Source organism: Telmatherina bonti (assembly GCF_933228915.1).
Source record: "Telmatherina bonti genome assembly, chromosome: 21".
NCBI classification, from domain to species: Eukaryota; Metazoa; Chordata; class Actinopteri; order Atheriniformes; family Telmatherinidae; genus Telmatherina; species Telmatherina bonti.
Window position 1 is genome coordinate 26,838,248 of NC_136630.1, and position 22,480 is coordinate 26,860,727.

Consider the following 22,480-nt stretch of genomic DNA (forward strand, 5'->3'; position numbering starts at 1 on the left):
TCTGTGTGGAGTTTGCATGTTCTCTCCGGGTACTCCGGCTTCCTCCCACCATCCAAAGACATGCATGTTAGGTTAATTGGTTACTCTGAATTGCTCATAGGAGTGAGTGTGAGCGTGAGTGGTTGTTTTCTCTGTGCGGCCCTGCGATGGACTGGCGTACCCTGCCTGTCCAGGGTGTACCCTGCCTTTCACCCAAAGACTGCTGGGATAGGCTCCAGCTTCCCCACAACCCTGAATTGGATTTAGCGGTTTGGATAATGAATAAATGAATGAATGAATGGAATATTTTGTGGCTTCAGAATAAAAATGTGTTTTAAAAAGCCACTGGACTAATGCTATTACTAGGGGAACTGGATTGGGATTAGTATGGCAAGGAAAGATAGTTGTACAAATGCAAAACGAGCAAGATGGCCATTACCATGAAAAGAAAATAATAATAATGTGCAGTGAATGCATGAACATTGAAAGCTAGTTGTGCTAATGCTATTGCTAGTTAAGCTGGGTCAGGAGAAATTTATCCAGTCTAAATTAATTTACTTGAATGATATTTTCCTAGTAATTCCAAAGGTAAAATGACAGGATATGGTCATTTTAAGAAAAAGTAGTAACTTTGGGAGTCTTCACTATTTTTGGTTGCACATGAAAAAAATATGTCTATATTGAAAAGTTGAGTAAAATATCCGTTTTTGTCTGAATCGATGTTAAATTTATGACATCAGAAGAAAAAGTTTGGTCTTGATTATGCATGGATAAGCTGTTATTGTGTAGCCGCAAGTTTGGCGAAAGTTAACATGTGGGAACAAAATAATTATCTCATGGCCATGTACAGCTTGTGTAATGTCTGCGTACTGTTTTAGTTTCAAACTGTGCACCATATCCCCTGAATTAAGTGTCTCTTATTAATTATGGCACCATACCTAAAGCAAAACTATAAATTTCCAGGCCTCCAAGAGAAGACATTTCATATGAGACCAACTCTCGAGAGTGCTCACTGTGATCTTTAGAGATAAAGAGCACTGCATACTTTACTGGCACAACAGATTGAATTATTTTACTTTTCAGGTTGGGCCATTTTTCCAATTTTTAGTCTTGGCCAAGAGGCAACCCTGTGGTTTCTGCCAATGTGCCGCCCCAGTGGAGACGGCTCCTTTGGTAGGGTTTCTACTTCTAATCTGTCTGAACTTACCTCTGTCATTTAGATGTATTGTGGGGCTGGAAATGTCTCTTATATGATGTCTGTCTGCATCTTATTTTAAAGTGTAAAGCACTTTGAGTCACATGTTTAATGTTGGAAGAGCGCTTCATAAATAAAGTTTGATTGATTGAAATGTGAAAAAGTGAACCCCATGTAGAAGTGACAAAACTTGCATTTTCTCCCTCATTCACTAGGAGCTCCAAAAACAGCAAATGCCCACAGACTCGCATGTTAAAAAGACCAACTTCACAGCAGAAATAAACATGTTTACAGCCCGGTACAAAAAACACATTTTAAGATTAATAGGCCAGGTTTACCTTCATGATAACTGGGGGGGGGGGGGGGGGGGGGGGGGGGGAGTGAAGTTTTTTCTAACTCCTCCATTTAGAAGTAATTTCACCTTGAAATTTGGTACAAGGGCCGTGTCCTTTTGATTAACAGGTACCCAATACCAATGCTTCAAGAAGGAGGAATGTAGAACAACCACGGTTTTTAACCAGTTGACAGTGTAACTTAGCTTTAGCCCGCTTACCTCTGTTAGCTAGTTAGCTCCTGTTAGCTCTGGGATAGCTCTTAGCTACAGGCAGATAGGAGTTTGTTAGATGTCAATTATCCACCCCCATGCTAACGACCCCCGTCTCAGCTACAACTCCTTACCTATTCTATTTTCTGGGAGAGACGACACGTGACGCTGCCAAGATGGCTATTGGTGACGTCAAACATACATACTGTCTATTGTCTTGGTATAAGTTATGCTAATGTGTTGCAGCCTGAGTTTAAATAGAATAGTAGTATAGTTTAAATAGTAAATGGAAAGACATGAAACTAACAACAATTTTCAGTTATTTTTATGTGATTCATGGCACGAAAAAAGTGTTTATTTCCCAAAATGCCAAGATGATATTCTGAGTTTTTACATGTATACAGACATTTACTGAGCAAAGCAGAGACCTTAAGACAGGATCCACATAAACATGATGTATAGTGAGTGGGGTTGACTTTTGGAAATGTAGTGATAATCAGTCTCAAGCTCACACACAATCTTTCAATCAGTTTGATTGGCTGGCACAAACATTGACGTTTTCTTGACTTTATACTGCATTAAATAAAGCAAGACACAGAAGTCATAAAGGTTGGCAACACAAGACTTCACCCCATTCCAAAAAATCTCCAAAGCCTGAAATCTGTACACGTGAACCCTGCCTCAGTGTCTGAGTCCAAAAGTCTCATATTAGGCTACCCATTGCATGTCTTAGCTGGCTATGGTGGAAGTTCTGTGTTAACATGAAGCATTCACAGTTAAGATCAGAATATATTACAAATTTCTATTCACAAGTGCTTAAAATGGACATTTCCAATTCATATTATTGCTTAAGGAAAAGTGATTTAAGAAAACATGGCTTTTCAAAGTGGTTCCTTCATTTTGCATCACATTTTTAAGAAAACTAATTATCAAAGTAGTGGCAGTCATCAATTATGGTATTTTGATAGGAAATTATAAAAGAACCCCAAGTCATCTGGAAAGGAATGTCAGTATAAATACAGGATCAAGTATAAATATAAAATTACTAAATAAATAACTGAGTGGCCTAAAAATTAAATGAAGTATATATATATATAAAGTTGGCGCAAAAAGTCAGTGACTGATTTTTTTTAAGTTTATTGTCACAAAGCTTGTTAGTAGTAAATCTTATACCGTTGGAAAGTTTGTTTATTTTCGTTCAAAATGGAGCAACATTTGTAAGGAAGATGCATTTGTGGGATGAGCACCAGAGTTGAGGATGTAGGTTTACATGAATCCCTCGCCATTACACTTCCAGTGATGCTGCTGTAGACTCTTAAATAAACACATCTGAACCATCTTCATCACTTGGTTTGGGAATGTAATGCCATAAGTACGTATGTTATCCAATTACTGTTTCTGTTTTACTCATGGCAATTGTTACTAGATTATTTGCTGTTATCTCCACTATTTGCTCGAAAACAGATTATTCATGTTATTCTTATCTAAAAAAAAACAAAAAACATTTTTTGTGCAAATTTTAAATGACAAAACAGTCTGGTTTCTCCTCATGCTGGTTGACAGCTTGCTTACACTGATTTGGGATGGCATCCCATTCTTCATCCAGCCTCTGTCACCAGTCAGACAACATGGTCATGTTGGTCAATCTGACAAGAACAGCAGCCGAGATAGAACCCAGGATGAACCCCTAGAGATGAGCCTTGGGACAACAGAGTTCAGAGTGTGGAGATATGGGATCACTGCCGGTTGCAGAACGTCATCTCCAGCTCGCTGCCATGTTTCTCATACTGTGTTACCATTAGCCCTCGTTATGCAAAATTTAAATATTGCACTGAAAAACTGCTTATGGGAACATCTAAGCTTAAAAATATTGCAACTGTACTTTGTTAAAACTTTAAAAATATTGCTTTTATTTTGAAAAAGCTGTAATAGAAACACCGCCAGTGGGGGGTGGGGTTGGATCATACCATCCCACTGCCTCCATTACACAGTTATCCTACTGGTGCAGCGATCCGCTCAGCATTCTCCACATCCTCTCCACACACTGACCCTAAGGCATAATCGTACATTTTGTTTTCCTTACAAATGTTGCACATTGATAGGGGAAATAAACAGAATTTAAAGCTGTATAAGATTCATTACCAAGACTTATTTCCAACCAAACTCTATGGATACTTTTTGTAGCATATATATATATATATATATATATATATATATATATATATATATATATATATATATATATATATATATATATATATATATATATATACATAAAAAATATATCTTCAGTTGTCTCATTTAATCTAGATTAATAATTGTCAATACCTTTGAGGGAGTAATTTACCACAAAAATGATAAAGGGGACAATGATATATATATATATATTTATATGTATAAAATGCTATAAAAAAAAAAGCCTTTATAAATAAGGCACAGTTTGTCTGTTGATTAAAACTAATAAGACCAAATATTTTTAAAGACACTGCTCTTTCCTCCACAATGTCTTTCTGCGGATTAATATTCCAAATAGTGAAAATAAACTTGTATAAAAAAAGTTCTTTCTAAGGTATAGTATGACAACCATGTCTACACGTATTCTAAGCACAAGCAGACTGTGATAAAGTGTGCATGAAGCTAAAGGTGTACTGTTTTTTTATTTTTTAAATAATATTTACCTCAAATGATGAATTGATTTCATAAATTGCTTGATTTGTGATGTGTGTGTGTGTGTGTCCTCTCCCACTCCACTGACAAAGTATCTGGATGTCAGCTTGTCACTGTCAGTATTTACACTACGGTCATTACCAGGCAATCCAGCTCAGCATGTAATTCATTTCAGGGTTTCTTTTGCTTCTTTTTTTCCAGTAACACAAACAAAGACTCTAAAAGTATACAATGATTGTCAAATTGTGTGTTCAAGTCTAGGTGGTGTAACACTGATACTGCATAACATGTTTATCGAGTTCACACGGAAAATCCTTCATATGTCCATCGCAGCTGTGCGCGTCTTTTACAAAGAGCACCTGGTTTCTGAATACGACAACAAAACAAGAACATCATGTCAGGGTGAAGGAGAAGTCAAGCAGAAATCTGTCTTCTGACTTATCTGTCAACTAAGTCTACATCACGTAACATCCTGCTGTGTTACAGCAAAGACAAGCTCTCCACCTGGACCGAAGCTGGTTCTTTGGTGACGTGGTTACTGGTATCAGCGGTGCTGCCTTCACCAGTGTTCCAGATGGAGGTCCATGGCAGAGTTCAAGTTAATGCCCGTTACATCCAGGAACTCTGTGTTGAAGATGCTGGGCACACTGGGTGGAGCAACGCTGAAGGCTGAGGCGGAGCTGGGCGGCGTCAGGTCCAGCCACTCCATCGTCTCCCATGGCGTCTCGCTGAAGGTCATGCTGACCATCCCCTGCACCTCCGGGACACTGGATGCCTTGCTGCTGGTGGGTGACAGAGGGGTGTCCATTACATCTCTGTTGGTCAGAAGTTTGTCCTGTTGGGGATGATGAGGATGGCAGTGACGGTCTTGAGAGCTGCCAAACCCTTCAGCGTCTCTGTTCCCTTCGTCTTCCTGGCCCCGGTCCTCGGCAGCCATGTCAAGAGGGGCCACTTCCCCTCCCCGGCCGATGGGACCACCCAGCAGAGTCTGCAGGTGGCTCTCGGTGATGTGATTGGCCGTGTGGTCGTACAGGAGGTGGTTGGGGGACGGGTGCTCGTAGTGTCGGTGGAACCGCGGGACGAGGAGGCCGGGACACCCTGGGGACACAGTAATGTGAGGCACAACTTTTGTTACAGAGGACCTCTCCCTCTCTTCTCTGGCGTTAGCTGGCATCTCTTGAAGAGAAAGAGGAGAGGAGGGAGGGTCACAGTGGGTACTGGAACTGCATACCAACAGAACCCCCTACTGCATACTACACATACTAGATAGTACTCTGCAGCATGCTGTGACTTTCTTAGCCAGTATATGGTTTAGTAAAGTACAAGTAAACAATGGCACAGCTTAGTTTAACTTGTTTAATCCTCATAAACCTTTAAAAATGTGCATCTTTATGATAATGCATCAGATATCTGGTATTCTTATAGGTGTTTGCAGTAATTATAATGATTATTATAACAAATGATATTCTGGTACTTGTCCTATACAACATATCTTCCAGTACTTTGTGTACTGGTTGCATACTGTAATTCAGAACATAGTACTGGTATATTATGTGGTTTTGATAACAGCCTCTGCTTGACAGGTCGCATTACTGATCTGCCCACTTTTTATAAATATATTTGAGACCGATTTGTTGTGTCCTGGAAACGAATCTTACTGAAGGATTCGGACCTTACCTCCACTCTCTATCAGCACATCCAAAAGTTCATCCATTTGCTGGCTGCGGGTCAGTTGCTGCAATAATAAAGATAAATCAGTGTTTAAAAATTATTTCAGCAACATTTAATGATTGCAAAACAACTGTAAAAACCCTCCAGTAGACTATCAAGACTTAAAGACTTAGTTATGCTCCACGTTATGAAGCCCTCTGTCTGTCTTCTGTATCCTTTACGAGTGTATTCAGTTTATTTTTACTTTTGTTTAGTGGTTCTAAAACTGGGGGTCAAGACCCTTGTGGGGACTGGAGATACTGTCAGGGGATTGCCAAACAATTGTAAGAAATATCTAACCTGGATTTTTTAAAACACATTTGGGATTTTCATCAGGGCTGTCAAATGAAATCATGAAGCAGAGATAAATCTGTGAAATTTAAATATTTAATTTTTAAACATATCAACTCACAAATAGCAACGTGAGTACACATGTCCTAGTAACGATCTGAATTTGGCATAATCTCCATGAGAGTAGGTGATTTTGGCTTGTAGTCACAGCTGTAAATGACAAGAAAACACTTTATCCTTCTTATTTCTGAAGATTCTGACAGTTTTTCTGTCTTACATTTAGAGGAGGCTTCAAGCTGACCCATTTGATATGTCACGCAACTAATCAGACTGTGTGTGGGGTTGTGACACCAATGTGTGTTATCGTTAGCGTCATAGCTCAAAACATTTGAGAATCACTGCCCTTGATGAAGCAAATGGGGCAGTACTGCTAAAAACCACAGGGGGTGGTGTTGTATGATTTAGCTGACATGTGATCAGTGAAGAACAGAGAAGAAGAAGCGGTTTTAGCCATAGACCGTATATATATATAGGATGGACGGAGCCTCCGGCGGTTAAAAGTGAAGTGCATAAAACTGCAGTTCTCCCTTCATCCACAAGGGGCTGCAAAACAGAGTGAATCCCCACAGACTTTCATGTTAAAAAGACCAACTTCACAGCAGAAATAAACATGTTTACAGCCTGATTTAAAAATCCATTTTCAGTTTAATAGGTCAGGTTAACTTCATGACAACTGTGGGGGGAGTGATTTTTTTTCTAACTTGCCCGTTTAAAAGTAATTTAATCTTGAAATTCGGCATATTTAGGGGCATGTCATTTTGAATGGCAGGTACCTGATCTCCTGCTTCAAGTCAGAAGAACGTAGAACAACCGCGGTTTTTAGCCAGTTAACAACGTGACTTAGCTTTAGCCCTCTTACCTCAGTTAGCTGGTTAGCTCCTGTTATCTCCAAGTTAGCTCGGTTAGCTCTTAGCTACAGGCAGCTTGGAGTTTGCTAGATGTCAGTCATCACCATGACGCTCACAGCCCCCCTCTCAGCTCCACCTCTTTGCCCATGTTTGTATTTTCAGGGACAACACGCATGCCCCTGCCAAGATGGTGATGGTAGGACCCGCCCACCAAAACCCCAGCTCTTCAGAAACCTACGGGTGACGTCACGGAGGCTACGTCCATCTTTTTATACACAGTCTATGGTTTTAGCGCATTTATGGCCACACAGACCTCCTTCGTCTACTGTACCGTCTAATATCCCTTCTTGAGAACAAACTTTGTGATCTCCACCATATTTTCTATGTCAGAACTCAGAGGTGAACTCTCCAAACTGCGCTGCCTCCTGCTGCAAGGCTTCATTAAAGACTTCATGCATCGACCAATAAGCTGTGGACCCCCCACCCCACACCACACTGAAAAGCATGCTTGACTTAATGCTATCATCAGCTAGCATCTCATCAGCAATGAGCTCTTCGATAAAACTGAAGCTAAGTTAATTATCAATGTGTAATAATTTTTTTGGTTTTTCTTTTTAACAGGAATGAATCATCTGCACTGCGATGTTTCTCACACATGTTTTATCAATTAAATGCCAGAAAAAGCCCGAGGTTACCAGTACATGAACTAACCTGGTACTTTAACTTCACCAGCTCACTGACCTCATTAAACCACAGAACATGGATGAGATGGATACAGGAGGAGTGACATAAGTAGTTTTTCTTTCCTAACATTTTCAGGTGCTTTTTATGAGGTGGTTTCAGCATAATTTTTTTTCCTGTTCCTCTTCTTCTTCTCTGGTTAGTTCCTTTTAGTGGATGTGAGTCAGCTGTAAAACTCATCACCGCTGAGATTTCGGTGTTTTCCATTTTCTGCATCAAGTGACGGGTAGCTAATCTCCTAGCAAACGGTTCAAATTACGCAGTTAACTAATGCAGGAGATGGAAAAACTCTTCATCGTCGTCCATAAATGGACCTTTAGACAGCGAATGCTGCCACTTGGGCGATGTTGTAAAACAGATTCCTGTGGTTTGAAAAATTTGGACACGAGGGGTGGGAAATTGAATAGAAAAAAAAAATCAAAAATTGGGAATTTTTTGCTTCACAATTTAACAATCAATATTTTTGTTAAAAAAAAAGCCTCTATTTTTTTTTTTGTTGTTGTCATTTTTATTTTTTTTATTGATCTTTTTCTTGTCTTTTTGGGCATTATAGCAGCAGTATGATGGTCTGACTTCTGTGTTGTTTTTTCCTAAATAAAATTCAGAAAAACAATAAGAAAAAAATGTTTTGTACGTGTTGCAATTTAAATGAAATCGGCCCGAATAATATGTCAATTCTTTTTAGCTTATAGAAGATTGGAGTTATTTGGGGAATTAGCACCTTTTGTTACATGAAAGTAATGATTATGAATCAAATCAGTTTGAATCGAGAATAAATTCTGCATTGAATCGTCATGCCAAAAATCAAATGGGAAATAAAGTTGTTGTTAGATTCACATCCTTACTACTTACATTACAGCTCTTGTTTGAAAAGTTCTGTCATTAATTAAGAAAAACGGCCAAAATGACTTTTTGTTTTGCTTTACTTTATCAGAGTCAACCTTTGCAGAGAAAATGTTATGTTTTACTCTGCTCTGATAAAAAGTTGGAGCTCCAGGGATATTTAACGTCATCCTAAAAGTTTTTCAGCTGTTGTCATTTGTGCTGTGTGCCATCTTATGTTCATGTTTGTGCATCTGAACAGATATCTCAAATATTCCCCTAATTATGACTCCAAAAGTATTCAGATAGACTATATGGTCGCACAGATTTACTCATTTCAATATGAATTTGTATGTTTTATTTAACACATGCTTTGAGAAAAGGCGAAGGGCTTGAAGGGCTGAAATGAAGCTGACTGAGACGGTGTCCTTTTTCCAAACAGAGCTTTGAAAACCATCTGCTGTGGAGAAGCCGGTTAGAAAATCTGTCTTTAAACTGAAGCAGGGCAGCAGGATGGACTTGTTTTAATGAAGTGCTTTCCCTACTGGGATCTTTCACATTGTGGTGATCGCTCCAGTCTGGGGGGTTTGGTGGCATCCTCCACTGGTAGCTGCCCCACACGGTCATGAACTGGGTGAGTCTGGTAGTGGTGGCCTCTGTGGACATGACTGGTGTCCCAGTATGGACGGGTTCCTGGGACTTCTGAGTGAGTTAAATGTTTAAGTTTCCGAAGGCTTGTTTTTAATTTTGTTTTATTGTTGATATTTAGTTTATATTTTTGTTATGTGAAGAACTTTACGCTGCTGTTTGTGTGAAAAGTTTCTATGCTGTAAATAAAATTTTGATTTGTTTTGATAATTCTACTTTTAGAATTTTGTTTAAGTATGACGGGAGGCTAAATGTTCCTTTTTTATACAAGAGAACAATGAGTTAAATAGTCTTTATACAACATCACAGCTATTAAAAAATCCCTGAATTTAGATGAAATCAAATCTGCTGCAGACTTTGCAACATGTAGAAGGTTCATGCAGTGAACAAAGCGACGGATGTGAAAGATGAGACGTGACACGGGTGACAACAAGCAAGAGAAGACACGGAAATCAGAGCAATGCCACAAGCTCAAATGAAATCTCTGGCCAGCCATCTCCATTAAATTTCAGCATTTCAGATTGGAGTTTACCTGCTTGACTGCATCCTCATAGCATGGGGGCTGTCTTAAGTCAGATGCATCTGAATCTGAGCTACTGAAGGCGGGGGGAGAGGCCTGGCACTTTTGGCCAACATGCCGAGGAGACGGCAATACTGACATCTATATGAGAAATAAGTAAAAAGTGACGTTAGCATTTTGTAGGGGAGCTTACCAAATTAAAAAAAAAAATAGTTTGAATAATCTCACAGTAAAGATCTAATAGCAGATGGGTTGGCATTGTGTTGTAAAGGACAATGCATGCAGATATGAACCTCAGACAACCATCAGACAATAATACACAGAGACAGGTCACGAATAGATGGAAAAGAGGGAAACTGTTACGTGGATGTGAGGCCATTCAGTCACGTGATGTTTCTTATGTTGACTTGTTTACCTTTGCTTGCATGTTTTGGTTCTCGGTCTTGGTGGAGCCGTTGTGGTTGAGGCCACATTCAGCTGAGGCGGCAAACAGCGGCTGAAGGCTTCTCTGGTCTGGAGGATAAGAGCAGTTCACCTGCTGGTTGCTGCTCCTCTGCTGCATCTGCAGACAGCGTGTCCAAACATCACACACAACACAAAGACGCGGAGAGCATGAGGTAATACCCTCAGGGAAATCACACTTCTTTTCACACACGCAGACACAAGATATCATCATGTTAATGACAATAAAGGTTAAAGCTATAGTAGGTAATCTTGCTCAGAGACATTTTATTTTACCCTGGGTGAAGTGGTTCTTCGTCCTGATAGTAGTCTATACAATTTGTAATCATGAACAATAAAAATTATAGTTAGACCCCTCAGTTTACTGTAAATCTGTAAAATCTCTGACCAATCCAAACGTTCAGACCGAATTGAAGTTGTTAACTTCTTATATTTCGTAAGTTTCTTCTCCCGGCTCCCCTCCTCCCCCTCCAGCAGTGCATACCTGATAGCCACAGCCTGCATATAAACAGCGCGTTAGGATGAAAATACAAAGTAGTGAAGAAGAAACTCGGAAGGCAAACATGGCTGAGAAAATGCAGGAAGGATTTCTCGACCCGGCTCGGTTTATTTGCCTCCTCCTGCTAAACAGCCGAGGAAGAGAAAATCATTGGTTGAAAAGACTACGAATAAAAAAGCCTTGGATCACGCAAGGAGCAGAATCAAAAGGAGAGGAGCCAAGACAGGGCGCCACTTTCAGATCTTGCTAGCTCCCCAACATTACCTACCCCAGCTTTAACTTGTGCGAGAAATTTAATCAAGTTAAACCACGTTTTCCTGTTTCACAGAAACAAATAATCAACATTGTGTTTGTAAAGAACGTAACACCATCATGCCCTTTAAATGATTTGTCAGCATATTTGTTCAGACATACAAACATACTATTTACCTTCAACATACCGCAGTAAAATCTCATTTTCATGACATTTAAAAACACACAGGTACGATTAAAACGCAGGTTGTGCAGGCCATTTGGAGGCAGATTTAGGTGTAAACGCTAAAGTTATTGTACTTTTGTCATTTGGATGTTTCATCCACATGGAAATGGCATTTTAGAAGCCAGAAAAATCTTTAAAATATGAAACATCCAATGTTTTATTCCTGTGCTTGGGGAGTGGTTGCCTGGTGGTTACAAAGGTGGGCTTGGGTCTGGAGGAAGCGGGTGTCAGGGGAGGTCAAACACCTCTCCTCAAGCACTGAAACATGGCAGCCATTGTTATTTTTATTATTGGGCATCTTTCCTGACGCACTGACACTAGTTCCACCCCTCCCTTAACGCTGAGCCCTCATTGGATTTAATAACGCATCAAATATGGACAGACTGGAACCTACATGTTTAAAAAAAACTATCTAATTATGATTGTAGTTATTTCATTAGTTAATTTATTTTGAAAATATTGAAAATCTTACATACTTCACCTTTAAATATCAGGGTTAATATTTTGAATGATTGATTATTCATAAAAAAAAAACACCCAAAAAAGATAAATTATTTTGTCATGTCATTTGAAATAGGAATGGTAATAAACATGTGATCAGTGAAGAACAGAGAAGAAGAAGAGGTTTTAGCAATAGACCGTATATATATATATATATATATATATATATAAGATGGACGGAGCCTCCGGCGGTTAAAAGTGAAGTGCATAAAACTGCAGTTCCCCCTTCATCCACAAGGGGCTGCAAAACAGAGTGAATCCCCACAGACTTTCATGTTAAAAAGACCAACTTCACAGCAAAATAAACATGTTTACAGTCTGATTTAAAAATCCATTTTTGGTTTAATAGGTCAGGTTAACTTCATGACAACTGTGGGGGGAGTGATTTTTTTCCTAACTTGTAAATTGATCAACTCCAACACAACAAATCCCTAAAACACAATGACGGATAAATCAGCGGAAGTTGTATTGATTGTTATTAAAACAAAAGTTAGCCTGCAAACCACATGAACTGAAATAATAAACATCTCACCGGCATGTTGTGAGTTCTGCTGTTGCCTTGGTGACCACAGCTGTCGCGTCCCAGTGGGGGGGGCAGCAGGTAGGGGTTATTAGGAGACGAAGGCTGCGAGCTGGTGGGAGGTTTTCCGATGGGGGAATCTTGCGGGGAGCACTGTGGACTGAGGAAGGCAGACATTGTGGAGGGGCTGCCAGAGGAAGGGCCTGTGTCCATGCACTGTGGCCCTCCAGGGCCCCCCATGTTTGCGATGGGGTTGTTGCAGTGTCCCATGTCCTCTATGCAGCTGCCAGGAGAACTTTTCAGCTGTTTGGGAGAAGACAGAGGGCAGCTGGAGGACAAAGACAGAGGCTCCTGTTTGACCGTCACCCCGAAAAAATGCTGTCCCATCATAGGTGGAGATTGCTGCTGGTGGAGCATGGAGAGGTGAGCTTGAGGAGGAGCAGCATTGTCCTGCGTGGCTCCATAACAGCGTTTCCTCTTGTGGAGCTGCATTTTCAGCTCTTCAACCTAACAATGACAACCACAAAGGTAAATAGGTCCAGTCCATCCAGTTTCGACCAGTTTAAAACAAAGTCTAAACGGACTCACCTGTCTTTGCTCTTGGTGCAGCTTCCATGTCAGCTCTTCGATCACCTTCTGCTTCTCCACCAGCATCTTATCTTTTTCAGCATCAATACCATCTGCATCTCCACCTTCCCCTGGCCGATGATTCCCCCCACCCAGCTTGGTGCTTCCTCCTCCTCCACCCTGGCCGTCCTCCATGCCGAGCTGTGCCGGTGACGGCTGCAAGGCGAACTGTGTTGGCGAGGACATGGGCACGTCGCTGAAGCTGTCGGGGAGCGAGCCGCTGAGAGACAGGTCTGAGGAGGCGGGGGAGATGGGTGGGCTGGAGGAAGTGCTGGGGTAGGGGTAATACCCTCTTTGTGACAGAGTGCTGGAGGATGACGGGGACTGGTAGGAGGACAGGGACCCCGTGGGTGTGACGGGGAAGGTCAAGGTGGTGATGTCAGAAGATCCCGTGGGCGAGGAGTCCGCGTTGGAGTCCTTGAAGGGCCGGAGTCGCTCAATGAGGGAGGTCTTGGTGCCCGAGACCGGCATGCCGCGGATACGCAGGTGCTGCCTGAGCTCAGAAACCTTAAAGAACAACTTCAATTAAAGATTTGCGTTGAGCAGAAAAGATCGTGCTCATCAGGGCTCTCCGGATCCGGTCCTCGAGGGCCGGTATCCTGCAGGTATGGCATGTGTCCCTGCAGCAACACACCTGATTCATAGGAATGGCACTCGAGGACCAGATTTGAAGATCCCTGGTCTAGACTTTCATGTCCGTTAACACCTACTTTGAGGTCGTCCAGATTGGCAGGCAGTGGTCCGGGTTTGACAGATGAGATGCTGCTTTGGTTGGGAAATGTGCTCTTGACCGGAGAGGACGAGTTACTGTTGGCTGCGCTGGAAGGACCACCGGCGCTGCAAGCTGGTAACTGTTCACCCACCGCTCTGGAACAGGAACATTCCAGTAGACAGTAAGATAAAGACAAAAAGAAGTGAAGTACCTCCATGCTGGTTCCAACATGGTCAACAAGCTAAAAGACAGTTAGCGGGAGAAGTCATCGCTGTCATGGCTGTTAACAAACAATGAGGAAAACGATGGTTTCCCACCATCCTTCCTGGTTTTCTGGATACTAGCATCCATAACAGGAACAACTTTTCTTCACTGCAAGAGAAAAAATGGAACACCACAATGTGGCCAACACTGTGGATTCAGAGATGCATCCAGATGGTGGATCCATGTGAAATGAATGTAGAACAAGAACATTGTTTGATTGCTTGGTGGAGTTCTGACCTCTCCCTGTACTTTTCTTCTGGGGTCTTAAAACTGAAAAGATTTTTAAAAAATTTATTGTTTCTGTTGTGTTATTACAGTAAATGGCAACCCAACATTTTAAACAGATTTCTAGTTTCGTCATGTTTCATTGTATTTCTTTATTTGACTGTTAGTTGCTCTTCTTCTTCTACACATGTAGGCAGGTGTTCCTGATGTCCGGTGAACATCTGCCAACTCTCCTACAAAAAGACAAATGTTTAAAATCTACTTTATGATAAAGCTTTACTGATGTTTAAATGTGTTTTTTTTAACTATTAAATGTATTTTTAACCAATCGTTTCTAGTTATCTGTTACATGAAATTATTTGTAATATGTTTCTATTTGAAAGACATTGAGCTTTATCACACTTACAGCTCGGCAGAAGTTTAGACTGACATGAACTTTGTTTCCTGCCAAGAAACTACTGTTCCATGCTGCTGGAGTGGACATGTTTATTTAAAAGGTCACCAATGACTCTATGATGTATCTAGCAGAAAAAACTGAGACTGTGTGTGAATACCTCAGATGGTATAAATCACAGAAACTGTTAAATACAATGACCGCTTATGCAGAATGTGCAAGAAATGTGCAGTTATTGGAGCCACTGTCTCCGATTTAAAGAAGAGGTTTCTGACCCAGGTTTTCCCTATACAGCACATATTTAAGGTTATCTAATGGGGCTACATGGTGGCATAGTGGTTAGCACTGTGGCCTCACAGCAAGAAGATTGCTGGTTTGATCCTCAGCTGGGGGCAGGGTTGAATGGTGGCCTTTCTGTGTGGAATTAGCATGTTCTCCCTGTGATGCGTGGGTTCTCTCCGGGTACACCAACTTCCTCCCACCATTCAAAGAAATGCATGTTAGGTTAATTGGCTACTCTACATTGCCATGTCATGAATGGTGGTTTGTGTCTTTGAGTTGGCCCTGCGATGGACTGGCAACCTATCCAGGGTGTTCCCCACCTCTCACCCTGGGATAGGCTTCCCTGCAGACTAAGCAGTTTAGATAATGAATGAATGATTATCTAACAACAGGATCTGGGCTGGGTGAACAGTTAGCTCTCATCTTCTGTGCATTGGAAGAACTGGAGAGACATGACTGGATAGACAAGTAGAAAGATGTTTAATCTGTTTAGTCATGTTGCACCAGGCCATTCAAAGTGCACCAGTAAGCACCAGTCAGCAGAGAAGAGGAGGAACCAGACTAAGTAAAAGCAGCCGTCTCCTGCGAGATGCCAGGTGAGAGCAGAGAAAAGCGAAGCAGACATGGAGACTTTACTCACTTCTGGCCCTGCTGGTGAGGCTGGTAGCTGAAGGCGGGCTGCCTCTGTTGACCCTGCGGCTGCTGGGTGTGTGTGTGCTGCTGCTGCGAATGCGTGTGAGCATGTTTCTGCTGGCTAAGGATCTGCAGCTGCAGGAAGAGCTGCTGCTGCTGGAGCAGTCGAGCGTAGGCCGAGTCCATGGGCGGAGGGGACTTCTCTGCCTTCTGGTCCGGAGGAATGTACTGGTGGTACTTGAGCTTCTTCACTTTGGGTTTCACATCTTTGGGCTTCTTGTGTCGGTTCTTGTCTGAAGTCTTGGACTGTTTGGGAGAAGGGAGATGTAACAGACTTAGTGAATGAAATGAGTAAAAGACAAAAGCAGGGTGGAAGTTGAAGGACTGGCAGACCTTGACGATAGCAGGAACTGGTATTGGGGGCGTTTCCTGATTGTTGCCACCTTCTTCCTGGCTTTGATCAGGGGGGTCTCTGCTTGCACTGCCCTGTCCAAAAAAATCACAAAGACCCGGTAACAAACACAAGCTGCAAGTTTTATAAAGAGGTCGACCTCAGATATCAGCAGCTGAGACAGATTTGGCTTACAACTGGTTTGGTAATACCAGTAGGCGGTCCTGACAAAGTGGCTGGTGAGCGTATACGACTTCTGCTGCAGCTGTTCAGACAGTAAAACTTAAATCTGGAATCTGATGGAAAAGTCTTGTAAATGTTTTTGCTTCGGTAAAGTGGTTTTCTTTGTTTAGATAATTATCTCGGTAAATGATTTAGCTGCTTTCGCCTTGGATTTGATGGCTCTTGGTCGGCCTACACTTTCTTTACCAGCTGCAGTGTTACTGTCCTTAAAGATGAAGCTGGAACTGCTTGCAAAGACACAAAGTAAATAATATTCTCCGAAATATTTAATAATAATATTTAATATTTATTTAATAATCTATTTAATAAATATTTAAAATTAATAATAATATTCCCCGAAAATGTTCTTGTATTTACATTTTCTCTATAAAAGTATTAAAAAAATGATGTTTTCTGACTGACATGATGCAGTGTGAAGTCTGGGTTATGTTCAAGGATGCATAAACAGCTTATTGTGGTAAGACTTTGATTTGAGATGCTGACGACAGCCCTGGGAATGAGGTTATGAGTGTGAAAAGTGAGAAGTGAGGATATGAATGTGGTGTGAAGGAATCTGGCACCTGGACAGTTCAGGTCAGCCTGATGGTCAGAGGAAGTGGCTGCAGTTCACACTGCAACCACTGGAGGGCAGCAGAGGCAAAGCAGTGGAGACCAAACAAAGTCAGGAAGGAGCATTTTAAAATGTTTTATCTTTACCTGTCGTGGGCTGGTGAGAGCAGGTGAGGAGGAGGAGGAGGCCGTGCTGCCCACAGCCTCCGACGAAGGGCAGGCCAAGCCCTGAGACTCATCGCTGTGGTTCTGCTCTGGAGACAGACTCTCACTGCTGCTGTCCTCCTCAAATGCATAGGAGTCCTCTGGTTTGGGGAACTTGCCATGGTTTACTGTGAGAAAAACAACAGTAAAGATGGATGAGAGCGTCAGTGAGAGGATCACCCAGTTTACGGCAAATGCAGGCGAGAATACATTTAGATCAGTTAGACCACATCTGGAAGATCATCGTTCTTGTACTGTGATCACATCAGATGGGATCAATCATACAGCCATCTTCTGAAGATGACAATCCGCAAATGACACGTTGATGCTTCCTGCTAACTAGCCCACAAGTGCTTATTTTCTCTTCCAGTTAGGCTAGCAACAGCATTATGTGCTAACCTCGTAGCTACAAAAACACAAGCCAGCTTCAGCTCTTCAGCCAGGTGAGGACTTACAGTCCTCCAGGCACCCAGCAGGCCACCATTAGTTTCTAACTCTCTCATTTAGATTTGTTTATTTGATCATGAGCACATTGGAAACCGAAACCATGGCTGCCCACAAGTCAACCAAATCTTGAAGTCGTCAAACACTCTTCAGTTTCGCTGCTACGCAGTCAGATTTGTGATCTGAGTGGAGCTTTTTTCTTACAGTTCTTTACTGTTTTTCTTTGGACATTGGCTGTTTTTTCATTTATTTCCAGTCCAATTCCTGACTCGCCTTTGATAAGGTGTTTAACGCTGACCTATGAATCATCCGAGCATAAAAATAGCTCTGAACTCAACAAATGAACAAAGAACCTTGTTCAAGTTGTGTCTTCAGGCTCTTTCTTACTGGCAGCCGTGTAACAAACATACTTTGTTAAGTAAAAAAAAGTGTTTCTGCAGGTTAGTTATCAACCAAAAACTTGACATTTCGCAGGATTTTGTGCAGTTTGGGCCTAAAATGTTAGAGAAAACTGGACAAAAGCGGACGTATTTACAACAGATGAAAATAAAAGCAAATCCGGCAAAGACCTGACGGAGAACCTGAACGATGCATCTGGACCTTCAGCTGGTCCATCTAGTGTTGGCAGAAGAGGTCCTGGGTTCTGTCCCTAAGTCATGCATGGGAGGCTGGTGCCTGGTGGGGCTGGCGTTCTGCTGGCCTGGGTCCCCTGGGGCCTGCACCCTCTGGTGGGGGAGGGGGCTCAGGCGGTGGCATTCCTCTGCCTCTTCCTGCCTGGGCGAGCATGCGGCCGCCCTCACGCTAGGCGACCATGGCTCCGTCCCCTGCGATGGTTACTGGTTCCTGGGACTTGGGGCCCTCCTGATCCGCCCCTAACCCTTGGAGAGGACGGGGTTGCATTTGCTAACCTAACATAACTTACCCCTAATATGCAGTAAACACACACCCATGCACATTGGAGCACGGACGCATGCCCATACCCCAGCAATTAAACATACTCACACACCAACACCTCTACACATGTACTGCTGCTGCTCTGTTCACACTCAAAAATAGAGGTACCAGCTTGTACCTAAAAAGGTACAAATGCTTGTCGCTGGGGGTGTACTCTTTTGAGAAACATTTCTGTACCCTTCAGTTCTGGTCTATTTTTGTACCCTATCAAGTTCAACCTTACCTTATCAAGTTGTGTTTTTTATGTTTTTCCCAGCATTAGGCCTGGTCCATGCCACTTAGCAATATTATCTTATCTTTAATCTAGAAATAATCTTCAAAAACTCAAAATACTGACGTTGTGGGCTACAGCAAGTGTTGTGCGTCTAAACCGGTCTTAACAATACGTTTCTTTTGAGGCGACTTTTTAAAGTCCCAGTATGCACCATACGCTGTAAAAAATTTTCCCGGTGGGCAAAAGGATAGAATTTAAAAATGCCGGTACTGCGTACCGCTGCGTACCAGCCCACTTAAAGCACTGCTGCTCATAATAGTTTTTGTCACGACAAACATTTTTCAATGCTGCAGGTACCCTTATGGTTAAAATGGTACAAATTTGTACTTTATGTCACTTTGAACCCTTTTTCGTACTCTGAAGATGTGCTTCTGGTCTCTTAAAGACCAGTATTGTACTTTTGAGAGAACATTTCTTTAAAATGCACCTATAGGTACAGAAATGTCCCTATCTTGTACCTCTATTTTTGAGAGTGTTCGGAGTGACTCATGGTTTCTCCTCGTAGGATGTCCGTTGTGTTCTCTTGTAAGCTTTAGTTACTCGATGGTTCTCTAAAGGTGTAAAAGATGTTCAGTTTATCTGTAGACACGGCGTGACACTTGCTGCGGCTTGTTTTCTACTTTTTGTTCAACTTTTCCCTTTTTTCTTTCTCTCTCCATCACTTCTATCCATCTTTTTTCTCATCCTTTTCCTCTGTTCTCTCTTTTCCTCCGGTCCAGTCCAGCAGTTTTAGGCTGAAAATAAAGATAAAATAAAGAATAAAGCTGAAGAATCAAGGGGAGCTTCACATCCATGGGCTTCTCTTGGATGAGTAAATGTGTTCAGCACAACACGGCAGCCAGACCATCATGCTGCTGTCAGGATGCTGGACAGGTTAAAAAAAAACGGTTTCCATGGAAACATGACTGTTAAGTATAAATGAGTCGTTCTTAAGCAAGGGAAGCAGGGAGAGGAGGCTAAAGTATGTCACATGACACAAGAACTGGACTAAAGATCAGTCTGATAGAAGGTTGGAACCTGGACCTCAGCATTACTGAAGCTTTGTGGGACCATCTGGAGGGAGAACAGAGCAAAAGGCAGAGCTTTGGAAAGTCCTTCAAGTCTGGAGAACCTTTCCTGGAGAGGTTCGGGTGACAAAGCTTCTCATATAAAACAGTGACTTCCAAGCAAATTAGAATTTTCAGAACTAGTTTGTTTTATTATTTAACATTTTTCCATTTATGTTTATACTCATCTACATAACTGGCTGCACGTATTTTCCCCCTCACAAATATAAACCCATGAAAGGTGGGTGAAGAATTGCACGTACTGCTGTGGATGATCGTAGAAAATCAAACAAATAACCTGCATCTTTAAATCAAAACTTGCCTGAAGGGTTTCATCAAACCACGTTAAGAGAAGCAGAAGCTTCAGCCAGTGTTGCAGTTGCCCTGCAGGCTGTTTGCACACTGCTGCACGTTGCACACAAGTATTCACACACTGTCACCGACACCTAGTAGGACACTCAGCTCGGAGGTGTTACGCTGCACGAGAGTGAGAACGACACGGCCACTTGACCATCGCTGCCGCGCCTTATTGGCTGCTCTGATAGGGAGCGCATCTTTGATTGGAGCAGCTGAGAGCTGCTATCTAGCAGAGCTGAAGGGACAGACAAGGGAGGGAGGTGGTAAATGTTGGTTTACGTGTGTGTGTGTGTGTGTGTGTGTGCATAAGAGGTATAAGATTCTCCTTTTGTATCCAAACATGTGACAGCCAGGCACAGACCCTGGCTTCAATCACAGTGCCAGGCCCTTTCTGTGCAACTCGGTGACCTTGCAATACACCCAAACTCTCCCTCACAAAAGTCAACGGACAGCTCAGAGCACAGCCTTGTCCTCCACGCCATTTCCTCCCACCTGTTCATGTTTAACTCTTAGCAGTCACACACACTGCTGCAGCTCTCCCTCCCTCTTTCTTCCACCATTTAACATCGTTTCATGTCACCATGAGATTGAGTTGGCAGAATTACAGGAAATCAGTACGTTTCATACACTTCCGCTTCTCAAGCGGCTGCTTTTAGAGGTCACGCTGTTTCCTAAATTATAGAACAGAGGTTGCCGGGAGTGTTAAGTACGGAGATAGAGAGCTTTAAGGTGACAGGGTTAATGCTGCAGGCGAAGAGGGGGGGGGGGGGGGGGGGGGGCAGTGCACCAGCTTGCCCTGTTTTCAGGTGCCACGCTGGAGCTGGAGGAAGCAGGCACCAAAAACGGTAGGGAGGACGTGACGGGGACAAATGTGCTCCCAGGTGTGCCAGTATATACCGTAGAGAAGGATGCGCTCCAGCTAAAACACGCTTCTTGAGAAAAAGAGTGGAAGAGAAAACAGCTGCAGCTCATCTCAATAAAGGGATGAGCTTCTCCTGCACGGAGCAGCAGACTGCAGCTCGCTGCCTCCTTTACATGACGTGTTTACTGGAGAGGGCAAACATGAAACTGCTAAAACTCCAGAGTAAGCTAACGTTGCTAACACTGCCAGGAACGATACAGAATCAGCGAGTTGCGTGTTGTGGGGTTACAACAGCATGAAGCCAGAAAGCTCTCAGAGCTGATTCATGGCTCGGTTAAAAGCTGACATGCTGTTCATTTCTTTAAATCAACACTGGTGGAGGTGGACATCTCAAGCGGGCTCCTCCCAACACTTGAGTCCACAAACATTGATGCCAAAGCAGCTCCTCTGGAAGAAAACTGTGGTTGAAGTGCTACAGGAGACATTTTAAGCAGATTTGCATTAGTCCTGAGAAATTCTTTGGAATAAGCATGATGAGAGGGAAATATGTGAAAAATAATTTTTTTCTACTAGTAAATAAATAATTCTCTCTGCCAAGAAATGTGGATTACATAAAGGAGAAATAACAGGAAACAGGTACTTTGATGGGAAGGAGGTTCAGCTTTAGGACATGTTAAATGCTTTCCCTGTTACTGAAAGATGTATTTGTAGAAATCATCCTGTTAATAAGAAGAAAGTCATTTGCTAAAAACTGAAGATAAAAAAAGAAAAAAAGACCTCATGTTGCTCAAAATTTAACAGTTTTCTCAGTTATGAAGGTTAATTATTCATTTCTGAAGAGTTTTCTCTCAGTTTAATATGTTAAGCTTAAGTTTTACATGTTAGTGATTTATTGATCATTTTTTAAAAACTGCAAAGTCTTGTAATCATTCATACTGGAGTTTAACACATTAACTGTCTCCTTCACATTAAATGGGGCTTTTATACATGAAGCCAATTCAAAGTGATTTGTTTGTAAATCCGTCCCAAAAAGTTAATCAGACACATTTCCATAAACATGGCTGAAGTGAAAAAGGCGGCTCATATAGGCAATATGGCAGCATAGGCCTCATTGCTAATACAAGTTGTTGGGTAAAAACATTAAGGATAAACAAAACAAACATTTAATTTACCTTCCATCCTCTAAAAGCAACAAAAAAGAGAAAACACCTAGATCAATTATATCAGACACAAATGAGAAAGGGAACTTCCAGATTTTCCAATCATCAGAACTATACAGTATCGGTTTCTCAGATATCAACTGGTAAACACACATGACTTTAAAATCAGCCACATCATACATGCAGGGTTCTCAAGTGTCATGCTTTCAGTTTAACACTCAACAGGACTTACTGGGAATTTGACTATATAAATATTATGTAAATGTGATCCCGTGGAATTGGCTAGTAAAGTAGAATAAAACTAACGGGGGTCCTCTAGCTTAAGTGCTACTGTTACTGTTTATTCATTTTACAGATTATTTTGTACTAATGTG

At 41.9% G+C, this 22,480-nt stretch overlaps 1 protein-coding gene across 1 annotated transcript in view; it reads right to left on the bottom strand.

The window, feature by feature from the left end:
- Window positions 1–4,944: 4,944 nt before the first annotated feature.
- myocd (myocardin) overlaps window positions 4,945–22,480 on the bottom strand; it is a gene marked incomplete at both ends in the record, with an annotated part of 77,518 nt that continues 59,982 nt past the window's right edge. Inside the window, 10 exons of the mRNA XM_079260968.1 lie at window positions 4,945–5,561; window positions 6,063–6,120; window positions 10,038–10,166; window positions 10,441–10,587; window positions 12,498–12,992; window positions 13,074–13,619; window positions 13,823–13,979; window positions 15,630–15,928; window positions 16,016–16,108; window positions 16,953–17,137. Of these exons, the coding sequence (XP_079117094.1) occupies window positions 4,945–5,561; window positions 6,063–6,120; window positions 10,038–10,166; window positions 10,441–10,587; window positions 12,498–12,992; window positions 13,074–13,619; window positions 13,823–13,979; window positions 15,630–15,928; window positions 16,016–16,108; window positions 16,953–17,137 (2,726 nt within the window). The remainder of the gene's footprint in view (window positions 5,562–6,062; window positions 6,121–10,037; window positions 10,167–10,440; window positions 10,588–12,497; window positions 12,993–13,073; window positions 13,620–13,822; window positions 13,980–15,629; window positions 15,929–16,015; window positions 16,109–16,952; window positions 17,138–22,480) is intronic.